At 38.0% G+C, this 19,996-nt stretch overlaps 1 protein-coding gene across 1 annotated transcript in view; it reads left to right on the forward strand.

The window, feature by feature from the left end:
* The window catches only part of LOC114035477 (guanylate cyclase 2G-like), a 68,156-nt gene that overhangs the window by 47,056 nt on the left and 1,104 nt on the right, over positions 1-19,996 (forward strand). The window contains exons 18-21 of the mRNA XM_027851630.1: positions 2,897-3,071; positions 13,286-13,384; positions 14,893-14,984; positions 16,805-16,906. Of these exons, the coding sequence (XP_027707431.1) occupies positions 2,897-3,071; positions 13,286-13,384; positions 14,893-14,984; positions 16,805-16,906 (468 nt within the window). The remainder of the gene's footprint in view (positions 1-2,896; positions 3,072-13,285; positions 13,385-14,892; positions 14,985-16,804; positions 16,907-19,996) is intronic.

Here is a 19,996-nt window from a genome sequence, read left to right on the forward strand (position 1 = left end):
CAGGAGTCTGGTGTTTGGGAGTGACTTTCCTTCCATACCTGTGTTTGTGTGCTTCTCTTGTGTTGTGTGGATCATTGGGAAAACATTGTGTGCCAGGCCATACTGAAAATTGCCAGACATCTTAGACATGGAGACTAAGGAAGGATAGTGGAAGTAGTGAATCTGTATCACAAACAAGGACTACATTATTGACTGCAAGTTCTGGGCCCTGCCCTATTCTTTTGAGCATGCCGACATTGGAACTAGTTGAAGAACCCTAGCACAGATTAGTGATCTCATCAGAACAGTATTCTGTCTGTAGGAGGATATGAAATATTGCTGACATCTATTATAGTGACTCCAGAGCTTAAGGATGTACCCCTTTAAACATTCTTAACTATTGACTCCCTATTATCTATGCAAATGAAAATAAACTAAGACAGCATTGTTCCCTCAGATCATTTTTATCTGACTGTGAAAAATACTGTTGTGATTTCTAATTTATTGGATTTATCTTTCTGATCATATTTTGCTTGGAATAATATTAAAATCAGCTTGCATTCCCTGAAGCATACATCAGTTGATGGGAGAGATGGCCTATTAACCAACTGGCTTTTGCACCCCAGATTAAGTGATTTTCTTCCTTGTATATCTGAAGTTCACATTCAGTTTGTCTTGCTTCCCTTCCTACTCCAAACCCTCCCTCCCATTAAAGCTCATCCTTTTATATTAAGGCTTTGATTGGGTTATTGCAAATTTTCCTGGGAGGGATCCCATTCTAAGTTGTTATTAGTCAAGGAAACTTTTGGTATGGATGAAGAACCAGGAAGCAAATTTCTGTAAGGGAGTGAGGGAGAGTATTAAAGGTACAAAGCACCTGAGGAGTTGGGGAGAGAGAATACAAAATGGGTGGGGGGAGGAACAGAACAAGGAATATGAGTGTATCCATCTTAAACTTTTGCTTAAAGATTGATGCTGCCAGAAAAGGTGCTAAGTGACAAAGGAAGGCCAACCTGGGATTTAAAACTCAACTTTAAAAATCTGCAAAGCATATAACCCCTGTGCAGATAATTGGCAATAATCCACATTCTCAATGTGCATGTATGTATGTTTGTAACTGTAACATGACCTGTGGAGTGTGCTACCACTTAGGCTGACTTATTTTTGAAGGGTCTCTTACCAAGTCACAAATGGGAAGGCTATCTACTCTAAAGAGAGAATGTCCTTCCAAAGAAGGTGTGAGGCTTTTCTCTGAGGTACTTTTTAAATAAAGAATACCAAACTTAAAAAAAATTATAGGAAGAAAAAACAAGTTTGGCCTTTTTTTTCTTTTCTTTTTTGAGTTAAAGCCAATATGAAGTTTTAATTCAACTCAAAACTGTAGCAGTAAGTGAGCACTTTTCATGGGGTGGGGGATGAGGAGGGAGGAATAGTCTTAATGATTCAATTAAACAAGAAAGTAGAACAAAATTTACCAAGTATTCACTGAACAGATAAGATATATTCAGCCTTGTACCAGGCACCCCTAGGGATACAAACAATAGACAAGGTGCCTGCCCTGAAAGAGTTTACACTTTAGTTGAGGACCTAAGATTAACTAAAAAAATATCAGAGCTGAAAGATACCTTAGAAGACATACAGAGTGCCTCATACACAGTGTCGGAATCTCAGCTATCAAATCACTGCCAAGTGGCTATTGGACCCTTTGATTAGATGCCTTCATTGACAAGGGAACTCATTACCTTTACAAGGCAATGTTCTCATTTCATTTTGGAACTCCTCTAATCATTAGGAAATTCTTTCATATTTTGAACCTACATCTTCTCCATGTAATTTCTACCTCATTAGTCCTAGGTTTGTCCATTAGAGCCACCCTGTGTAATTTGCTACCCATTCCATATGACAGCCCACATAAAACATAAAGAAGGGGTTGTATGTCATTTATTGTCAACCTTTTATGCTGCTGCCTAAGTAGTCTCTTTGATACACAAGTCTAATCATGTCATTCATCTGATCAAAATCCTCCATTGATTCTCATTATCTATTAAATATTAAATGAAATGCAGACTATTTAACCTTGCATTCAAGGTCCTCAACGATTTGACCCAAACATACCTTTCCAACACTTTCATTGCAATCCTCAGTATCCATTCGATACTTCAGCCAAACTGCTCAGTGTTCCCTGATGCCATATGTGCCTTTATTCATTCTGTTCCCTACCTCCTAGAATATATTGGCTCCCACTCTCATCACCAGTCACTGACATCCTTTCTGTCAGTAAAAGCCTACCTCAGATACATTTCCTTCACAAAATCTTTCCTAATCTTCCCAGTTCAAAATGATTCCTTCAGTCTCTTAGATTCTATTTGACCTCTCTTACTCACTCATTTAATAACATTATTATTGATGTATATGTTCTACATCATCTGCTAAAGTATAAACTCTTTGACGATAGGAATAGTGTCATTTTCATCATTATATCCCCATCACTTGGCACAGTGCCTTGAAAGTTAATAAGCACTTGATACATGTCTCTTGAATTGAAAAAAAAAAGAATTAGTATAGATATAATGAAGGAAAGAGACAAAGATGACTAAACATATGGATGGCCAGGAAAAGTTTCATGACAGAACTAAGTTATGAATAGGATGTGGAAGAAAGGGTAAGATCTAGATAGGCAGGGAGGATACAGACTGGCCCTATGACTTTGAGCAAATAACTTCCCTGATTGAGAACTGACTTTGCCTATATATAAGATAAATAGGTTGGATTAGAAGATATCCAACATCCCTTCTAGCTCAATTATTCCAAGAGAAGGGAAGAAATACTTTTTTTGGGGAGGGCATCATTCAATTTCTAATTTCCCCCTTGTAGGAGTGGGATTGTGCTATTAAAGTTGTTAAACTCCCATTTTCAGGTTGAAACCATTGGTGATGCCTACATGGTTGCAAGTGGTCTACCCCTCCGCAATGGAATCCGACACGTGGAGGAAATTGCTACAATGTCACTGTACTTCCTCAGTGCCATTGTCCATTTCAAGATTGAACACATGCCAGAGGAAAAACTGAAGCTTCGGATTGGCCTACATACAGGTACATAGCACAGAACACTACAGCTTTTACAATGCCAATTTATTGCTGTCAACCCCCACTTCTAGAATTATATTTTAGTGAAATTCCTCATACTTATTAGTTTACCTTAAAAAAAAAAACTTGCACATAGAGTAAGTACATAGAATCATGGAATTTTAAAACAAGAAGGCACTTTAACGATCACATAATCAAATTCCTTTGTCTTAGTAATGGGAAAACTGAGAGCCTGGAGAACTGAAGTTTATTTATGGTCAAATAGTTGGTTAATGGTATCATTTGAAGACATCCAGTGATGGATAACTTATTATCTTGACAGTTTATTTTACTGTTATATGGCTTTACTTATGGGAAAAATTTTCCCTTAGCTGATCTAAAATCTGACTCTATGCAACTTCCACCCAGTGGTCCTAATTCTACCTTGTGGGATCAACAACAAAAAAGAATTATCATCCTCAGTGTCATCATCATCAACATTACCATTATCATCACCATCACCATCCTCCTCCAATGGATCTATGATATCATCTATGTGATTATTCCCCCCAACAATGCAGCCCATAACTAATTCATGCCTGCCCATTCTGTGTGGCTCTTGTTTGAATCCTTCATTAAGTTTGCCACAGTGGATCCAACCAACGCGATGAAGAACTTTTTCACTTTCTCTTGACATTGAACACAAAGGTTACCCATGAGCTTATCTCTTGTTCTCACTGTGGGACCAACCCTTTTCACTTATGCATTGACATCCTTTAGTCTGCTTCTCCTTCATAAATTCTTGTTTGTGATATGGTATAGCCTGATCATACCCAACATGTATCTCCCCATTGCCCTTTGGATGATCTTCAATTTCAATTCTTTGGACCCTATATTGTTCTATGACTTGCAGTCATACATTACCAAGAAAATATTGAAATTACAAAAATGAGTTCTGTTTCAAGGAGAAGAGTGGGGATTTGCCAAAGGCAATCTAGCCTACTCTCCTATCTTGGGTCTAACACATTGTCCATTTCCAATGACTTTTAATTTCAATCACCACCATCTTTCTAGTCACCCATGTTCACAAACTTGGAGTCATTCTTGACTTTTTTCTCTCCCCCACCCATCATATCCAATTAGTTGCTAAGTCTTGTTGATTCAACTTCTATAATATCTCTCACATCTGTCCATTCTCTCAACTCACACAGTCAAAATTGTAGCTTAAGACCTTACTACCTCTTGCCTGGGTGATTGCAATAGTCTCCTTATTGATCTCCTTGCCTGTCATCTCTCCCTTTCACCATATAGCCTCCACATAGTTGCTAAATTGATGTTCCTAAAATAAGGCCTAGGCATATCACATTCCTACTCAAGATGTTCCAGTGATTTTCTATTGCCTCTAGGATAAAATACAATCTCTTTTGGCATTTACACAATTTCACAATTTGGTTCTGGCTTCCCATTCTAGACTGATTTCCCATAATCCTATCTAAAATCTTTTGTGTTCAATCTAAGCAAACTGACCTACTTACTGTTTCCTGTACAAGACCTTGTTTCCCACGTGTTACTCTTCTCCCTTACTCTCTAGAAATCTCTTGCGCCATTCGATACTCAGCTCAAATGCTGTCTCTTACACAACACCTTTACTTCACAATCCCTAAAATTGTTAGCATTACTCCATTTACAAGTAATTTGGTATTTATTTTATGTATTTTGCATTTACCTAACTATGTACATGTTGTGTACCTGACTAACAATCTTCTCTATTCCAACCCCTACACTCAGAATGTAGGTATTTCAGTACATGCATTGAAGTCCCCTTGAAAACGCTGGCATTCCAGTTCACCATTCTCATCAACTCTTTGTGTGTGTGTGTGTGTGTGTGTATGTGTGTGTGTGTGTGTGTGTGTGTGTGTGTGTGTGAGGGCAATTGAGGTTAAGTGACTTGCCCAGAGTCACACAGCTAGTAAGTGTTATGTGTCTGAGATTGGATTTGAACTCAGGTCATCCTGACTCCAGGGCCAGTGCTATATCCACTGCGCCACCCAGCTGTCCTTCCTCATCAACTCTTATGATCTTTGTGTTCATTCCACCTCAGGTACCCACAAGGCTTATCATAATTAGATGTCAATATCACCTGAAATTGTGCTGCCTCTATTATCTTGAACTCTGAAATTCTCTTCTCTGATCAGAATTCCCAGCTCTTCCATTTTTACCTCTTCCTCACTTCTCCTGAATCTATTCTTCACCCTCATTGTTAGCTCCAGTTCTTCCAATCCTCTCTGTTCTCCCAATCCATCATTTCTGATCTACTTTCCTCCGTTGCCAGTCTTGACCAGTTCAGTGATATTAACCAGGTCATCTATGTGCCCTTGAATTTCTTTGTACCCCTGAATTTCTTGCTACTTCAAATGCTACTACTCCTCAACCATCCACATTCCCTGCTCCTGCTTCTGAAGGGAGTCATATAACTGGGCTAAGTACATCACAGAATCTCTGGGCTGAAAGAACCTCAGAGGCCATCTAATTCAATGTACGTCTGTATACAAATCAGCATGCCTGAAAAGCGATGATGACCTACTATCTAGCCGAGCCTCCTTTACCTTTTGTTTGTGTGAAATTGATTCTTTCTACTCAAGGGTAGGATTTTATAGTGATCCCCACTAAATTTCATCCCACTAAATTTGACTTAATGCTCTAATCTGTCCAGGTCTTCTTGAATTCTGAATCTGCCATCCATTATGTTAGCTAACCATTCAAGCTTTCTAGCATCTACAAAGACAGTAAGCATCTTATCCCTACTTTTATTCAAGTCATTAATAAAAATGTTGAATAGCACAGATCCTCATGTGATCTATTGGAGACCACTTTGTAAATTAACATTAAACCATTAATGAATAATCTTGGGGTCTGGATAGTTTCAAATCTATTGAGTTGTTCTATTGTGTGGTATAAATCTATATTTTCCACAAAAATAGTTTAATTACCAGATGGTGCTACTAGGCATTGACCTAAGTCTGTTCACCAAAAGGAGCAAGCATGGGGCAGTACTACACTCACCCTGCCAGTGGACCAGCAAAAAAAGATTGGTACCTTACCCCAAATCACAGGAAACTTTGGGGAAACCTTTTTCGTATAACTCTGCCTCTTTATAGGCAGCTTGCTCATTTCATTAATTAGTGTGGAGTTACTCAGTCAGAATGGCTCTACACCCTGAACCCAGTGGGAAACTCCACCTCTTCCCTGAATGTTATATTTGTTCCTAAGCCCAGTGATATGACCATTGCTTAGTGGTGTAGACCAGTGGTACAAAACTCAAATAGAAATGGATCCCTACAAGCCGCACAGTGACTTAGGAAACTACAAGTTAACATTATCTATATGGTACTGTATTTTTATTTTGTTAAACTTTTTCTAATCATCTATTTTTGGCCACATTTGGGAGTTTTGCTGGCCAGTAGAGGGCCTGTAGCTGGAGGCTTGATGGCAGTGTAGATAGACGTACTTGGTGGTTTTGTTTGTTTGTTTGTTTTACTTATAGGCATAGAATCAAGAACTAAGGAACAAAATCATAAATGAATTTAATTAAAGATTAATCATAAATGGTTTAATGTTTAATAATATTGGCCTCTCTGTCCCTCTATTTCCTTCGAGTCCCCTGTATCTCATAGTAATTAAGTTTTAGGTGATGGAGAACTATGTCTCTTCCCTTTTGGTTTCCTCCAATAGGTTGTCAAACTTAGAGATTTCCATTTCCTCCCTTATTTCTATAGTAATAGAAGAAGAGTGAGTAGAGCAAGGCATTACAGCCGCAGGAGAAATTTTGTCAAATGCTTAAATTCAATTCAATTAAATTAAAACCTAATAATCAGGTAAAAATGATATTTACAGCTTCCTTTGATCTATCAGTTTAATAACCATGTCACAAAAGGAAATACATTTTGGCATTATCTATTCTTGATGAAGCCATGTTGAATTTTTATAATAATCTCTTCCTTTTTGAGGTATTCACTAACCATCCTTTCAATAAGTTGTTCTGGGGCAGGTAGGTGGCGCAGTGGATAGAGCACTGGCCCTGAAGTCAGGAGGACCTGAGTTCAAATCTGACCTCAGACCAAACTCTTGACACTTACTAGCTGTGTGACCTTGGGCAAGTCACTTAACCCCAATTGCCTAAAATATTTAAAAAATTAATAAGTTGTTCTAACTTTAATGAACAATCAAAATTTGAAGGCTCCAATTACTCCCCGTTTTCAGAACTGGAGCAACATTTGCCCTTCTCCAATCTTGCAACACTTTTCCTATTCTCCAAACAAAAGAATAGGAAAAAAAATATTTTAAAGCTTATTGGCAATAGTTCTGTGTACTCATATATCAGTTTTTTCAGGACCGTGAAATGTGATTAACTAGACTTGGTTGTCTTGGACTCATCAAAGGTTGGTGGGTATTCTGCTACTATTTCTATTCTTATCTTGGATTGTTGTTGTTCAGTCTTTTTTCAATTGTGTCTGATTTCTTGTGACCCCAGCTGGGGTTTTCTTGGAAAGATACTGTAGTGGTCCACAATTTTCTTCTCTAGCTTATTTTACAGAAGAGAGAACTGAGGCAAACTAGGTTCAGTGACTTGGCAGGGTCACACATTTACTAAGTGTCTAAGGCCAAATTTGAACTCAGGTCTTATTGATGCCAGGCTGAGCGCTCTATCTACTGAACCATCTAGCTGCCTCCAAGTCTTATATTGGATATTAACTTCCTAATATTCATTTTCATTTTGTCCTTTCTGGTCCAGAGATCATTCTCCTGTTTCTTCTTTGATCCCCAGCATTTCCCCCAAATAGCTAACAAACAAACAAACAAACTCCCCCTTCCTCCCTACCTTATCTTTTCTTGCCAGCATCAGCTCATTCTGAACCTTAGTATTCCTATGACCCTTCTTCTAGGACTATACCCTACTTTTGTATTCATCCTTCATTACCTGGCCTTGCTTTCATATTCTGTATGTGACTTTTAAGATATGTAAAGAATTTGAATTCATTTAAATTATCTTGTGACTTCTCTATGCATCTATGTCACTTTCTTCAAATAATTTTGCTTTTCCCTCCTTATCAGAATTGTTTCCTCTTTGTGTTTTCAGAATTTAATTTTTGGAACTGCCCGTCCCTTTTGATCTAACATACAGAATTTTCATCTATAGGATCCTAGTTATCTTTTCCTGTAATATTTTAAAATCTGTTCTCTATTAATCTGGAATTCTTGGAATATTTTAAAATCTGTTTTCTATTAATTTAATAAGAGGCTTTTCAGATTCTGCTGGGATTTCACTCCTCTATAAGTAACCAGTTTCTTCACAGTGGGCAGAGTAAGATCCAAAATAGAATTTCCTCAGAAGCAAAAACTTCTCAGGAGGGACAGGGTCAAAAGAAAGAATAAAATAAATGGGGGGGGGGTGGGATAGGATGAAGGGAAATATAGTTAGTTTTCCACAACATGACTACTATGGAAGTATTTTGCATGACTTCACATGTATAACCTGTATCAAGTTGCTTGCCTTCTCAATGAAGGTGGGTGGGAAGGGAGGAAGGGAAAAATTTGGAACCCAAAGTTTTAAAAGCAAGTGTTAAAAATTATTTTCACACGCAACTGGGAAATATGATATACAGGCAATGGGGTATAGAAATCTATCCTGCCCTACAGGAAAATAGAAGGGGGGGCATAAGAGAAGGGGGGGAGATAGAAGGGAAGGCAGATTAGGGGAAGGGGTATTCATAATGCATGCCATTTTGGTGTAGGAGGAGGGATGAGATGGGGAGAAAATTTGGAACTCAAAATCTTGTGGAAGTGAATGTTGAAAACTAAAAATAAATAAATTAATACAAGGAAAAAAAAACAAAATAGAATTCCCCTTGGTTTGTTCCTCTACTTTTTGAAGAATGGAGAATCATTAAGGAACTATTTGATCATTAAGGCAAGTCAAGAAATTATTAACTTCTCTTCCTTTAGCAGATAGAGTTCTATCAAACCTCCAGATATTTGAGGTCCAAATTGCTATTATATTATGCTATTATATATACATAGAATATATTTTATATTATATATAATAATATTATATATATTGTATTCCAGGCTTGTGATGTATTTCCTAAACTCACCTATTTCTTCTTTCTGTCTAACTGATCTGTTGTATACTCCAATAACAATATTGTTTTCTTCTCCATTTAGTCTTTATCTAAATGCTCTCTGCCATGTACTTCTCTCCTCCAGATTATTGTATTCACATGAACGAAAACTATACAATTCTACACCACCCTTTCCTCTTTCCTATCCTGTTTTTTTTTTAATAAGGTCCATCCTTCCAGACCCACATTCTAGCCATGAATCTCACTCCACAAATGACGTATATATTAGGTCAGATATGTCTCCCTGCATTAGGATTACAATTTCATCTTTCTTAATATCTACATTTTGTACATATACATATTGACCTCTGAGGCCAAGGGTTTTATTATTATAGTCATTCTTGGATTACTGTCCACTCTTCAGGTTATCAGATAAAATGAAATATTTCTTTAAGTGTCTGGCCTCAGACATTTGCTAGCTGTGTGACCTGGGCAAGTGACTTAACTCTGTTTGCCTCAGTTCCCTCATCTGTAAAAATGGCAAACCACTCCATTATCTTTGCTAAGGAAATCCCAAATGGGGTCATGAAGAGTTGGACATGATTGAAAATGACTGAACAACAACAAAAATTTCTTTAAAAGGACTCCAGTGTGAAAACAAAGAAAAAGGATCTGAGGAAGTAGAGAAGGCCTGACCTATGTCACGAAGGAGGGCAAAAGAAATGTTACACAGTGGAGAAAGGGAAAATATACCCCCAAATGCTTTGAGCTAAGGATAGATATGAGGTGACTGTCTCTGTGAACTACTCTGTGTAGCTAGTCCTATTATTCTTTCTACATTAAAGCTACTCCCTATGGTATCAGGCCTGGAAAATATACAAACAGTTTTCTACCTTTCTTTTTATTTTAAAGTCCTTTTGATTAGATGCATAAAATTCCAGGCAAAAAATGCACTTATACCAGTCTTTGTTGAGTATGCATCAATTTCTGACCAGAAGGTTGTCATTTCTCTGTTTTAAAACAATGGTTCAGAAATCCAAATTGTGTTTTCTGGCACCATCTTCTTAAATTTCTATTCACTTCTCAAAGATTCCTTTCTTTTCTGAATCCATTGTCTTTGATTTGAATTAGTGATAAAAATATAATAAAATAACCTACCATCTCTGTCTCCAAGATTTCTGGTCTGTTACCTAAGCCTTAGTAATATTCAGTAAAGCTTTCAGGTTCCTTCCATCAGCATCATTTGTGCTCATACAAATCACCATAATTAGGTGGTAGACATTTAGTTTCAGAAGCCTTGGGAGGTTTTCTGTCAAGTCAAGGAAACAAACTGGAGGAAGACTTCTCTGCTGTTTCTCTAAACCTTGTCATTGTCAGAGGAGTGAAGAATTGACTCAATAACCCTTAGCCAGGAGTGGCCAGCCACCCCCACTTGTCTCATCTTTCTCTGACCTTTACTGAATGGTCTCTCTCACCTGAGAGTGTCTGTGGATTCACATGCTCATTCTAGGCAACTGCATCCTCTTTAGGGCACCCAGCTTCCTCCTGGGGAGGAAGAGCTTCATTATCTGTTGCTTAACTTCAAGTGCTCAGTGGTCATGCTCTTTCTTCCTTTTCTTGTCTCCGTGATGTTCCATCTGACCTGCGACATTTTGACACAGATCAGAATTTCCCTCTGTCTCTTCTGATCTTTTTTCTTTGTTTTTGTATCTAAGCTGCTTTTGAGTAATACTCCTTCTGCCTGTTTACCTGCAGAGGGAAAAGCAGTCCTCAAACTCCTTTACCTTCTCTTCTGTGAAGATCATCTTGCACCTTAAGCATCAAAATTATTCCCTTGTCCTTGGCAGAAATATAAACATCATGCTCTCCATTCAGGTCACTGTACAGTTCCTCCTGTCCTCCACACTTGCTACGTTGAGATCTTCAACGCTTGTCCTTACTAGTAGCTCCCCTGAGGAATTACTGTAATGAAACTGCTGTAGGGGATCTTCAACATCATTGTTGTCACTTTCCTTACCAGTTACTGCAAAATCTTGACAGTCATACCTAATTTCTTCTCCTTTCTTTTTTCAATCTTTTATTTACCAACCTATCCTACTTAGCTTTTCTTACCAACTACCTTTTCTCTTTTTCTTTTTAAAAATTATTTTTTTTTAATTTATGGAATAAAGCAAGCATTTCTGTAACATAGTATAGTAAAAAAAAAAGATGATTGCACGTGAAACTGCAAATGTACAACTTACTATTCCTTTAAAATATATACTAAAAATAATATGTATATTTCTTTCTTTTTTCTTTCCTTTTTTTCTTGCCCCACTCACCTTAGGGATGGCTAAAATTAGACACAAATAGGTATATATATTATATATGTAAAATTATTCTATATATACTTCTATTTATCAGTTCTTTTTTTTTATACTTATCAGTTCTTTCTCTGGATACAGATAGCCTCTTTCTCCACCTTAACCCAACTCTCACCTGTGTCTCCAAGAAGTTGTAGCATACACAGCAGCCACAGTCCAGTAAAACCATCTTGGCAGATGGGCTAAACCAGGTTGAGGGCAACTGACAGGCCTCAGACTCCTCAGTGAGTTAGGGGGATGTGTACTCCAACCATGTGAAGACTTTCCCTAGTAGAATGGACAGATGAGAACATGGCCATGAAGGCAGCTGAAGCAGGCCCTATGGAGTGCTTAGAGCTTGGTCAGGCATCAAAGATGCCAAGGTCATCCACAGCATCCTGGGCTATCTCCAGTCATATTGACTTTTGTTCTGCCACTGGACTCCAGTGACACTAGAAGAAAGAGGCTGATGACTTTGTGCAACTCTGCCTCATTTAAATCCAATTCACACACAAGTCAAGATTTCACCTATGATGTCACTGGTCTTCAAAAATGAAGGATGAACAACATCATTATCTATCTCCTGCTTCCTAAACACAAGTATCCACCAAAACTCTGTCTTGGGCCCTCTACTCTCTCTATATGTATACTCTCTTTCCCTTGGTGACCTAATCTGCTCCCATAGATACAATTATCAGTGCTATAGAAATGACTCATACTTGGAACATCTCATCAGCAGTGTAAACTCAGTATGTCCAAAATGGTCTTCATGATTTCTCCCTCCAAACAGATCCAACAAAATGAAGCCTTTTCCTCCAAACTTCCCTATTTCTCTTGAGGGTACCATGATTCTTCTACTCAACTGTGGTTATAACCTGAGACTCATCCTGGACTCATTCCTGTCCTTCGTCTCCTGCCGCTTAGGTTACTCCACCCTCTAAACCAGACTTTGAGAGTGCATGCCTGGGAGGATCAAAGCTCCTCAGCAAGCTACCTGGAACATCCCTTCATCTTCACCCCTGCCGTTTTTTGTCCTGCTATAACACAAGTGCCCTCCCCTACCACTTCTACTTATTGGCTTTGGGAAGGGTGGGATAATTGATTGCTTTATTGTTCCATTCAAGATTTTTGTGGCAGAACTTCCTTCTCTGGCCATTTTTGGTTTTTAATCTCTCGTGTCTACCATAATGTCCTGAATGTGGTAGGGATTAAAAATGTGTTTGAAATAAATTGAATTCTTTCTCCCATACTATGCTGCCTTACATAAGCACTCAGAGCCTCAATATCCTTATCTGTAAAAATGGAAATATGTACTTTGAGGGTTTTGTGAGGATAAGATGAGAACATGTATAAAGGATTGCAATTTTAGATCTGGAAGAGACCTTAGACATCATCTATTCCAATCCTCTCATTTTCAACTTGAGGAAACTATTGCCCAGAGAGGATTCAGCTTACTCTGGGTCATATAAATGGTAATTGGCAAAGCCAGAATTTGAACCCAGGCCCTCTAACTCCACATCTAGAAACAAAAAAATTCTTTGGAATTTTAAAGTATAACGCAAGTGACTTTTATTGTTATTGTTGCTATTATTATTGTCCTATGCAGAAGCAGTCAGTCGACAAGCATTTAATATGTACTAGTGATTCATTTACAAATTCTGATGCCTAAAAATCTCTATTGCTTATTTTCCTGCCTTGTGAAAGGAAACGGCCGTATTTCTTGGACAGATGTAGTCTCCTGGCTCTGATCCACTAAGGCCTTGCTTACTCTCTTCTTTAGGTCCTGTAGTTGCTGGTGTGGTGGGGATCACAATGCCCAGATACTGCCTATTTGGAGATACTGTGAACATGGCATCCAGGATGGAAAGCAACAGCCTCCGTGGGTATCCTTTATATCTGGCTTCTCAGTCTGATACCCTTTCAGGTCTTTAAACAGAGACTATTTTTAGAAGACCCATTTGCATTTTTGTCACCTTTTTTTTTTCCACCAGGGAGATAAAGGAGGTCACACCATCCTTATCAAATATCACTGAGCAAATGACTTTCTGGGCATCCTAGTGTGCAAAGGGCTTTTAGCAGACAGAGTCTCTTCCATCAGAAAGTTTACCTTCTAAAGAGACAGCAAAGTCATCACACTGACACATAGTGAAAGGAAGAATGAAAGGATTGGGAAAATGAGGGGTTGGACTAGATCTCTGAGATATGGAACATTCTGGGATTCCAGGCTTCTATGATAGAAAACTCCAAGGAATAACAAATTATTTTATTCTGCTGAGATTTTGTTCATCAAAATCGTTTTGAGGGGCAGGTAGGTGGTGAAGAGGATAGAGCACCAGCCCTGGATTCAGGAGGACCGAGTTCAAATCTGGCCTCAGACACATAACACTCACTAGCTGTATGACTCTGGGCAAGTCACTTAACCCCAATTGCCTCAACAAAAAAAAAAATCACCTTGAATTAGTGGTTAATTTATCAACTGGAAAAGGGAAAATTACTTAGGAATATGACCTGTATAGAATTTAGGTTATGATTGTTTAAAGTACATAAATATATGTATATGTATATATATGTGTGTGTGTGTGTGTGTGTGTGTGTATGTATGTATATGTCAGTATACTATCTCTTGAAATTTTAAAAAGAGTGTATTTCATTTGTTAAAACTGGGTTTTTCTCTACAGCTCATAAGGAACCCAGACCCTTAGAGCCAAAAGGGAACTCACAGAACATCTAGTCCAAGCCTATCATTTTATACATGATAAAACGGTTGAAAGAAGAGGGTTACACAGTCAGTGGTGGAGCTCAGACCAGAACCCCTATCTCCTTCTTTCTATTCCAGTGCTTTTCCCACATGAAAACAAATCTTCCTCCCCTCTCCCCATTACCTCATTGTCTGTAGGTTTTTACCCAACCAAATCCAAACCCCAAACTCTGACCTACCTCCTCTTGTAAGTAAAGGTTTGCAGAGTAGGTTCTCAGTGTGTATGCAACGTACTGACGACTCAAAAATAAGCTCATTTGTACTTCTAGTTACCAGAGATAATCATGAATAATACATGCAGACTTTGGCACAGTAGCTGGTCAGCCTTTCTTCCTATTGAAATCTGAAGCGGCTCATTAATTTCCATTCTGAAAAGCGACACCTATTTGCAATGCCAATGTGGCCCTTCTATTTCTATATTGACCAGATGAGGATCTGGGGCATTATAGCTGGTGGTCAAAGAACTCTGGCCCAAAGTTCTGCCTCCATCAGGGATGCTGCATTGTGATTTGCTTTATAAAAGGCCATATCAATCTGGGACCCCAAACAACATGGTTTGTCCTCAGAAATAGACCTCATCTGTGGAAAAGTCATTACCATGGCAGTAACTAGTATCTTTTTTGTTATAGCTCTTCGGATTCATGTTTCTCAGACCACTGCCAGTGCCCTGAGGTCAATTGGGGGGTATGACCTGCAAGAACGAGGCACTATTAAAGTAAAGGTAATGATGGCGGAAACTAACCTAGTTCATCTTTGTAATATGGCCTGCTATAGATCAAATATCTAACTCTTTACTATAACACATGGAGATTCATGGACTCTCCTTTCACCTCCGTTACCCTTTTGCTTCAGCAATGAGGAGGGTATATTTTCCAAGGTTGAATTAACAATAAAATCAAGCTTAGAAATTTCCATGTTAAAGCTTTTCTGACTTGGTGATGAAATGGGGAATCAATATAGTAGAACTTGAGAAGGGCTATGGAGAGGGCTCCCTTTCCTCCCCCACTAGCCCAACACAAGAAAATTCCTTACTTATGAGATCATTACTTTTGGTTAAACACTGTACTCTTCCTTGGAGGGGAAAAGAGAATTGGCCATAACATCATAAGGTGAATGAGATTATCCAATCATTGTCTTCCAATATTGGAGCACCAGGGAGAATAGCAAAGGAGTACAGTATAGTGGAGAACTCTACCTCAGAGTTGTAAAGGTCTGATCTTTTCTCAAGTTCTTTTTTTTTTTAAACCAATTGATTTCAGAAAATAGTTGTAGAGGTTTTTATTTTTACCTTCAACTTTCTAGTAGTCAGCAGCACTGAGGTTTTCTTTTTGAAATAATACCTGTATTGTATATGGTGCTTTAAAGTTTGTAAATCAATGATATTCTTTATCTAATTTGAGTTTCAAAACATCCTGGTGAGGTAAGTACTACAGGCATCATTATACTCAGTTAACAAATGATGAAGGTTCAGAGAGTGAAGAAATTTGCCTATAGTCATGTAGCTAGTAACAGGATAGAATTTGAGCCTGGTCTTTTACACTCTGTCCACTATGCAACCCTTCCCCTCATTTGAAGAAACAATACCCACTTGTTCCCTGTCAGCTTACTAAATTTCATTTTAAACATATAATGTTGCTATCAGAAGACTTGGATTTGAGTTCTAGTTTTGACATTTGCCAGCTGTTTGATCCTAGACACAGTTTTTCCATCAACAAAATGAGCATACATGTAATTATCACCCATTGGGTTGTAATGAAGAAATTATTCTGTAAATTTTAAAGTGCTTTAAGTGTGACTTTTATAATTATAGTTTTCATTATTATTTTCTATGGTTCTTATAAAAACCTTCAAGGACCTGATTTTTCAATAATGATAATAATGATCATTTTTGTTCAGTCATTTTTCAGTTGTGTCTGACTCTTCATGACCCAGTTTGGAGTTTTCTTGGCAAAGACACTGGAATGGTTTGCCATTTCCTTCTCTAACTCATTTTACAGATCAGGAAACTGAGGCAAATGGGATTAAGTAACTTGTCCAGGGTCACAGAGTTAGCAAATGTTTGAGGCTGGATTCGAACTCAGGTCTTCTTGATTCCTGGCCCAGTGCTCTATCTACTACACCACTTAGCTGACCCAATAATAATAATTGCTAGAATTTATATAGTTCTTTAAGGTTTTCAAAATGCTGTACACATGTTATCCCATTTGATCTTCACAACAACCCTATGCTGTAGGCCCTATTATTATCCTCATTTTACAGATAAGGAAACTGAGAAGGAGGTAGATTAAGTGACTTGTCCAACTAGTAAGTGTCTGAGGCAGGATTTGAACTGTGGTCTTCCTGCTTCCAAATATTACACTTCAAATATCCACTGAGTCACCTAGTTGGATTTCCTGAAGAGATATGCCACCTGTCCCTCTTCCCCACACCGCAAGGCACTAGAATGCGGAAATCTCATGGATTGTAGTCCCCAAAACAGTCTAACTCATTGAATGTGTGGACATTCTTTGTAATTAAGCTTCTAGTTATTGATTTCCACAGGGCAAAGGAGAACAAACTACCTATTGGCTAAAAGGAAAAGTTGGGCTTGCCATATCTCTGCCAGAGTTCACTGAAGAGAATGAGTTCCAGAAACCCTTAGGGGTAAGTCTCCCACCCTTAGAGATCCAGGTATGGCTCTCTTTATTGACATCAGCATGAAGAAACAGATCTGACATTCATTAAGCAAGGGCTTTCCATCTTTTTTTGTGTCTTGGAACCCTTTGGAAGTCTGATTAAGTCTCTGGTGCTTTTCTTAGAATGATATTTTTAAGTAAATGCACGCTTAACTTCAGTTAGACATTAGTAAAAATAAACACCTAATTATTCCCCCTCCAAGTTCATGGCTCTCTCTTAAATCTATCCATGATCAGCAGGTTAAGAAGCCTTGATTTAAGGGTAGCGATTTGACTTAGTGAGTTTCTTCCTTTTAGGCAGGTCCCATCTGTCTAGCCTCCTTTTCCCAACTCTATTTGAAATCCCAATTGCACAGAGCACATGCACAGAGCTCATTTGGATTGGGACATGTGGTATAGAGTTATAAATGTTTTTCTTTGAAGACAAGAAGAGGGTTATTGCTCCAAGCCCTGTGTGTTTTCAATCCCTCTCTGCCAATCAGCTTCCTCAGTGGCCAGATGTTTCTAGGTCATTAGCTCAGGAATTACACTGATGGATAATCTCACACTGGAAGAGGAGAACGGGATAGAACAGAACAAATTTCATCCATAAAACCTCCTGCTTGCCTTTCCCTGGTAGACAGAAAATAATGTAGATAATAATTATCCCCTTGTCTTCCTGGGTGCTAATCTCTTAAGCTTACAGACTTTGTTTCCCTTATCTATTGATCACCCCTCAAAGTCTTAGAGCTTCAATTCCCAAATCAGAAAACATGTTTAGAGGCACAAAACACACCAATAGGTGTATTTTCATCTGAAACATAAGTGGGAGAAACCAGTACAAAGTTGAGAAGATTAATAGCCAATTCAGGCAAACCTTGTTTTGCTGCATTTCATAGATATTGTGGGGTTTTTTTTTTTACACAAATTAAAGATCTTTTGGCAACTGCCAAAGAGTCTATAGGCTCTATTTTTCCAACTGCATGTGCTCACATCATATGTCTGTCAGATACTGGTAATTTTCACAATATTTCAAACTTTTTCATTATTATTATATCTGATATGGAGATATGTGATCAGTGATCTTTGACGTTACTTATTGTCATTGTTTCAGCGCCACACTCATATAAGACAGCAAACCTAATCAATAAATGTTGTGTGTGCTCTGATTGTTCCACCAACTTGCTGTTCCATTTCTGTCTCTCCTCTGGCCTTCTCTATTTCATGAGACATTACAATATTGAAATTGGGCCAATTAATAACCCTATGATGGCCTCTAAGTGTTCAAGTGAAAGGAAGAGTCAATGAATGTGGCAAACTGCATTATTGTCTTATTTTAAGAAATTGTCACAACTATCCCAACCTTCAGCAACCACCATCCTGATCAGTCAGCAGCCATCAACATGGAGGAAAGTTCCTTTACCCTTAAAAAAGATTATGACTTGCTGAAGGCTCAGGTGATGGTTAGTATTTTTTTAAGCAATAAAGAAGTTTTTAATTAAGATATGTATATTTGTTTTAGACATAATACTATTGCACACATAATAGACTACAATAAAGTATAAACATAACTCTTTTATGCACTGGGAAGCCAAAAAATTCACATGATTTGCTTTATTGCAATATTCACTTTATTGCAATGATCTGGAACTGAACCTACAATATATCCATGCTATGCTTATATATGAGAATATATAATAAGAACTTCCTCTTTTCTTGGCTGTTGATCTAAACCAACCAGTCAACCAGTGTTTATTAAACAGTTACTATGTGCCAGGCTCTGGAGATGCAAGTACAAAGAAAGCAATAATCCCTACTCTCAAGAAGTTTACATTAAAATGCAAATATATTTAAAGAGAATAAATAAAAATGATACAAAGTCACTAAATGAAAGATAATTTGAGAGGGAGGGCACTAGTAGCAGAGAGATCAGGTAAGGCTTCTGAGGGAAAATGATGCTTGAGCTGTATCTTAAAGGAAGAGAGGAATTCTATGAGGCAAAGGTGGAGAAGGGATACATTCCACGTGTGAAGGATAGCTAGTGCAAAGACCCAGAGATGAGGGATAGAGTATTTTGCATGAAGAACAGAGCAAAAGCCCATTTGGTTGGATTGCTGAATTTATGGAGATTAATGAACAAGGAGGCTGGAAAGATAGGTTGGGAATAGATTTAAGTCTATTATTTTATTCTAGAGGCAACAGGCAGCCACTGGAGTTTGTTTACTGAGTAGGGAGCTGACATGGTCAACATTTTGCTCTCCAAAATTAATTCCAGATTCTCACTTTTTTGCTTAGCTTTTTCTACTTACAAGACAAAAAAAATAGCCATTTTCTAAAATTTTACCTCTCTAGAATCACCAGGGGTAATCACCTTTTGACACTACGAATACTTGTCTCTTTATTACAAGGAATAATATTCTATGCCATGTTCCATCTAGCCATGTGAGTAACAGATTTATTAAGCTATGGTGTTTTCATTTTCTACTCATTGTCTACAGTCCCCTGCTCACACCTCACCCCAAACATTTTACATTTCACTGCTCCTGAATGTGACTGGAATACTGCAACTGGTAGAACCAGCTTTTGTTTCTAAGCCTTATGAGACTCAGGTTCTGGTACCAAGCATGACTGGAAAGCTCATCTCTTCTGGGCACAGAGCCTTATTTGGAGAGAGACTTTTGAGCCTATATTCAGGACAATGTATTAAATAAGTGATGATGAGTCTCTACTTCTACAAATCTTGTGATTATGATGAGTCTTTACTTTCACTGCCTTAGTCTCTTACAAAAAAAAATTCACTGGGATCCTTTCTTTGGGTATTTTTTTATCTCATGGTATTTGATGTTGAATGTAGAATTTTCAAAGAGAGAGTGAAACTAAAAGAACTAGAAACAAATTCCAGTGTAAAAAAAAAATCTACTTTACATGAACTCTCTGCCTTTCTTTTTGTTTTGAGAGCAGAGGGCTAGGTTATATAATGCAACCCTCCAGTCCCATATAGTAAGCACATAATAAATACTTGCTTGTAAGCTCTCTCTCTCTCTCTCTCTCTCTCTCTCTCTCTCTCTCTCTCTCTCTC

Source organism: Vombatus ursinus, unplaced genomic scaffold, assembly GCF_900497805.2.
Source record: "Vombatus ursinus unplaced genomic scaffold, bare-nosed wombat genome assembly UNPS02009205.1, whole genome shotgun sequence".
Taxonomy (NCBI): Eukaryota; Metazoa; Chordata; class Mammalia; order Diprotodontia; family Vombatidae; genus Vombatus; species Vombatus ursinus.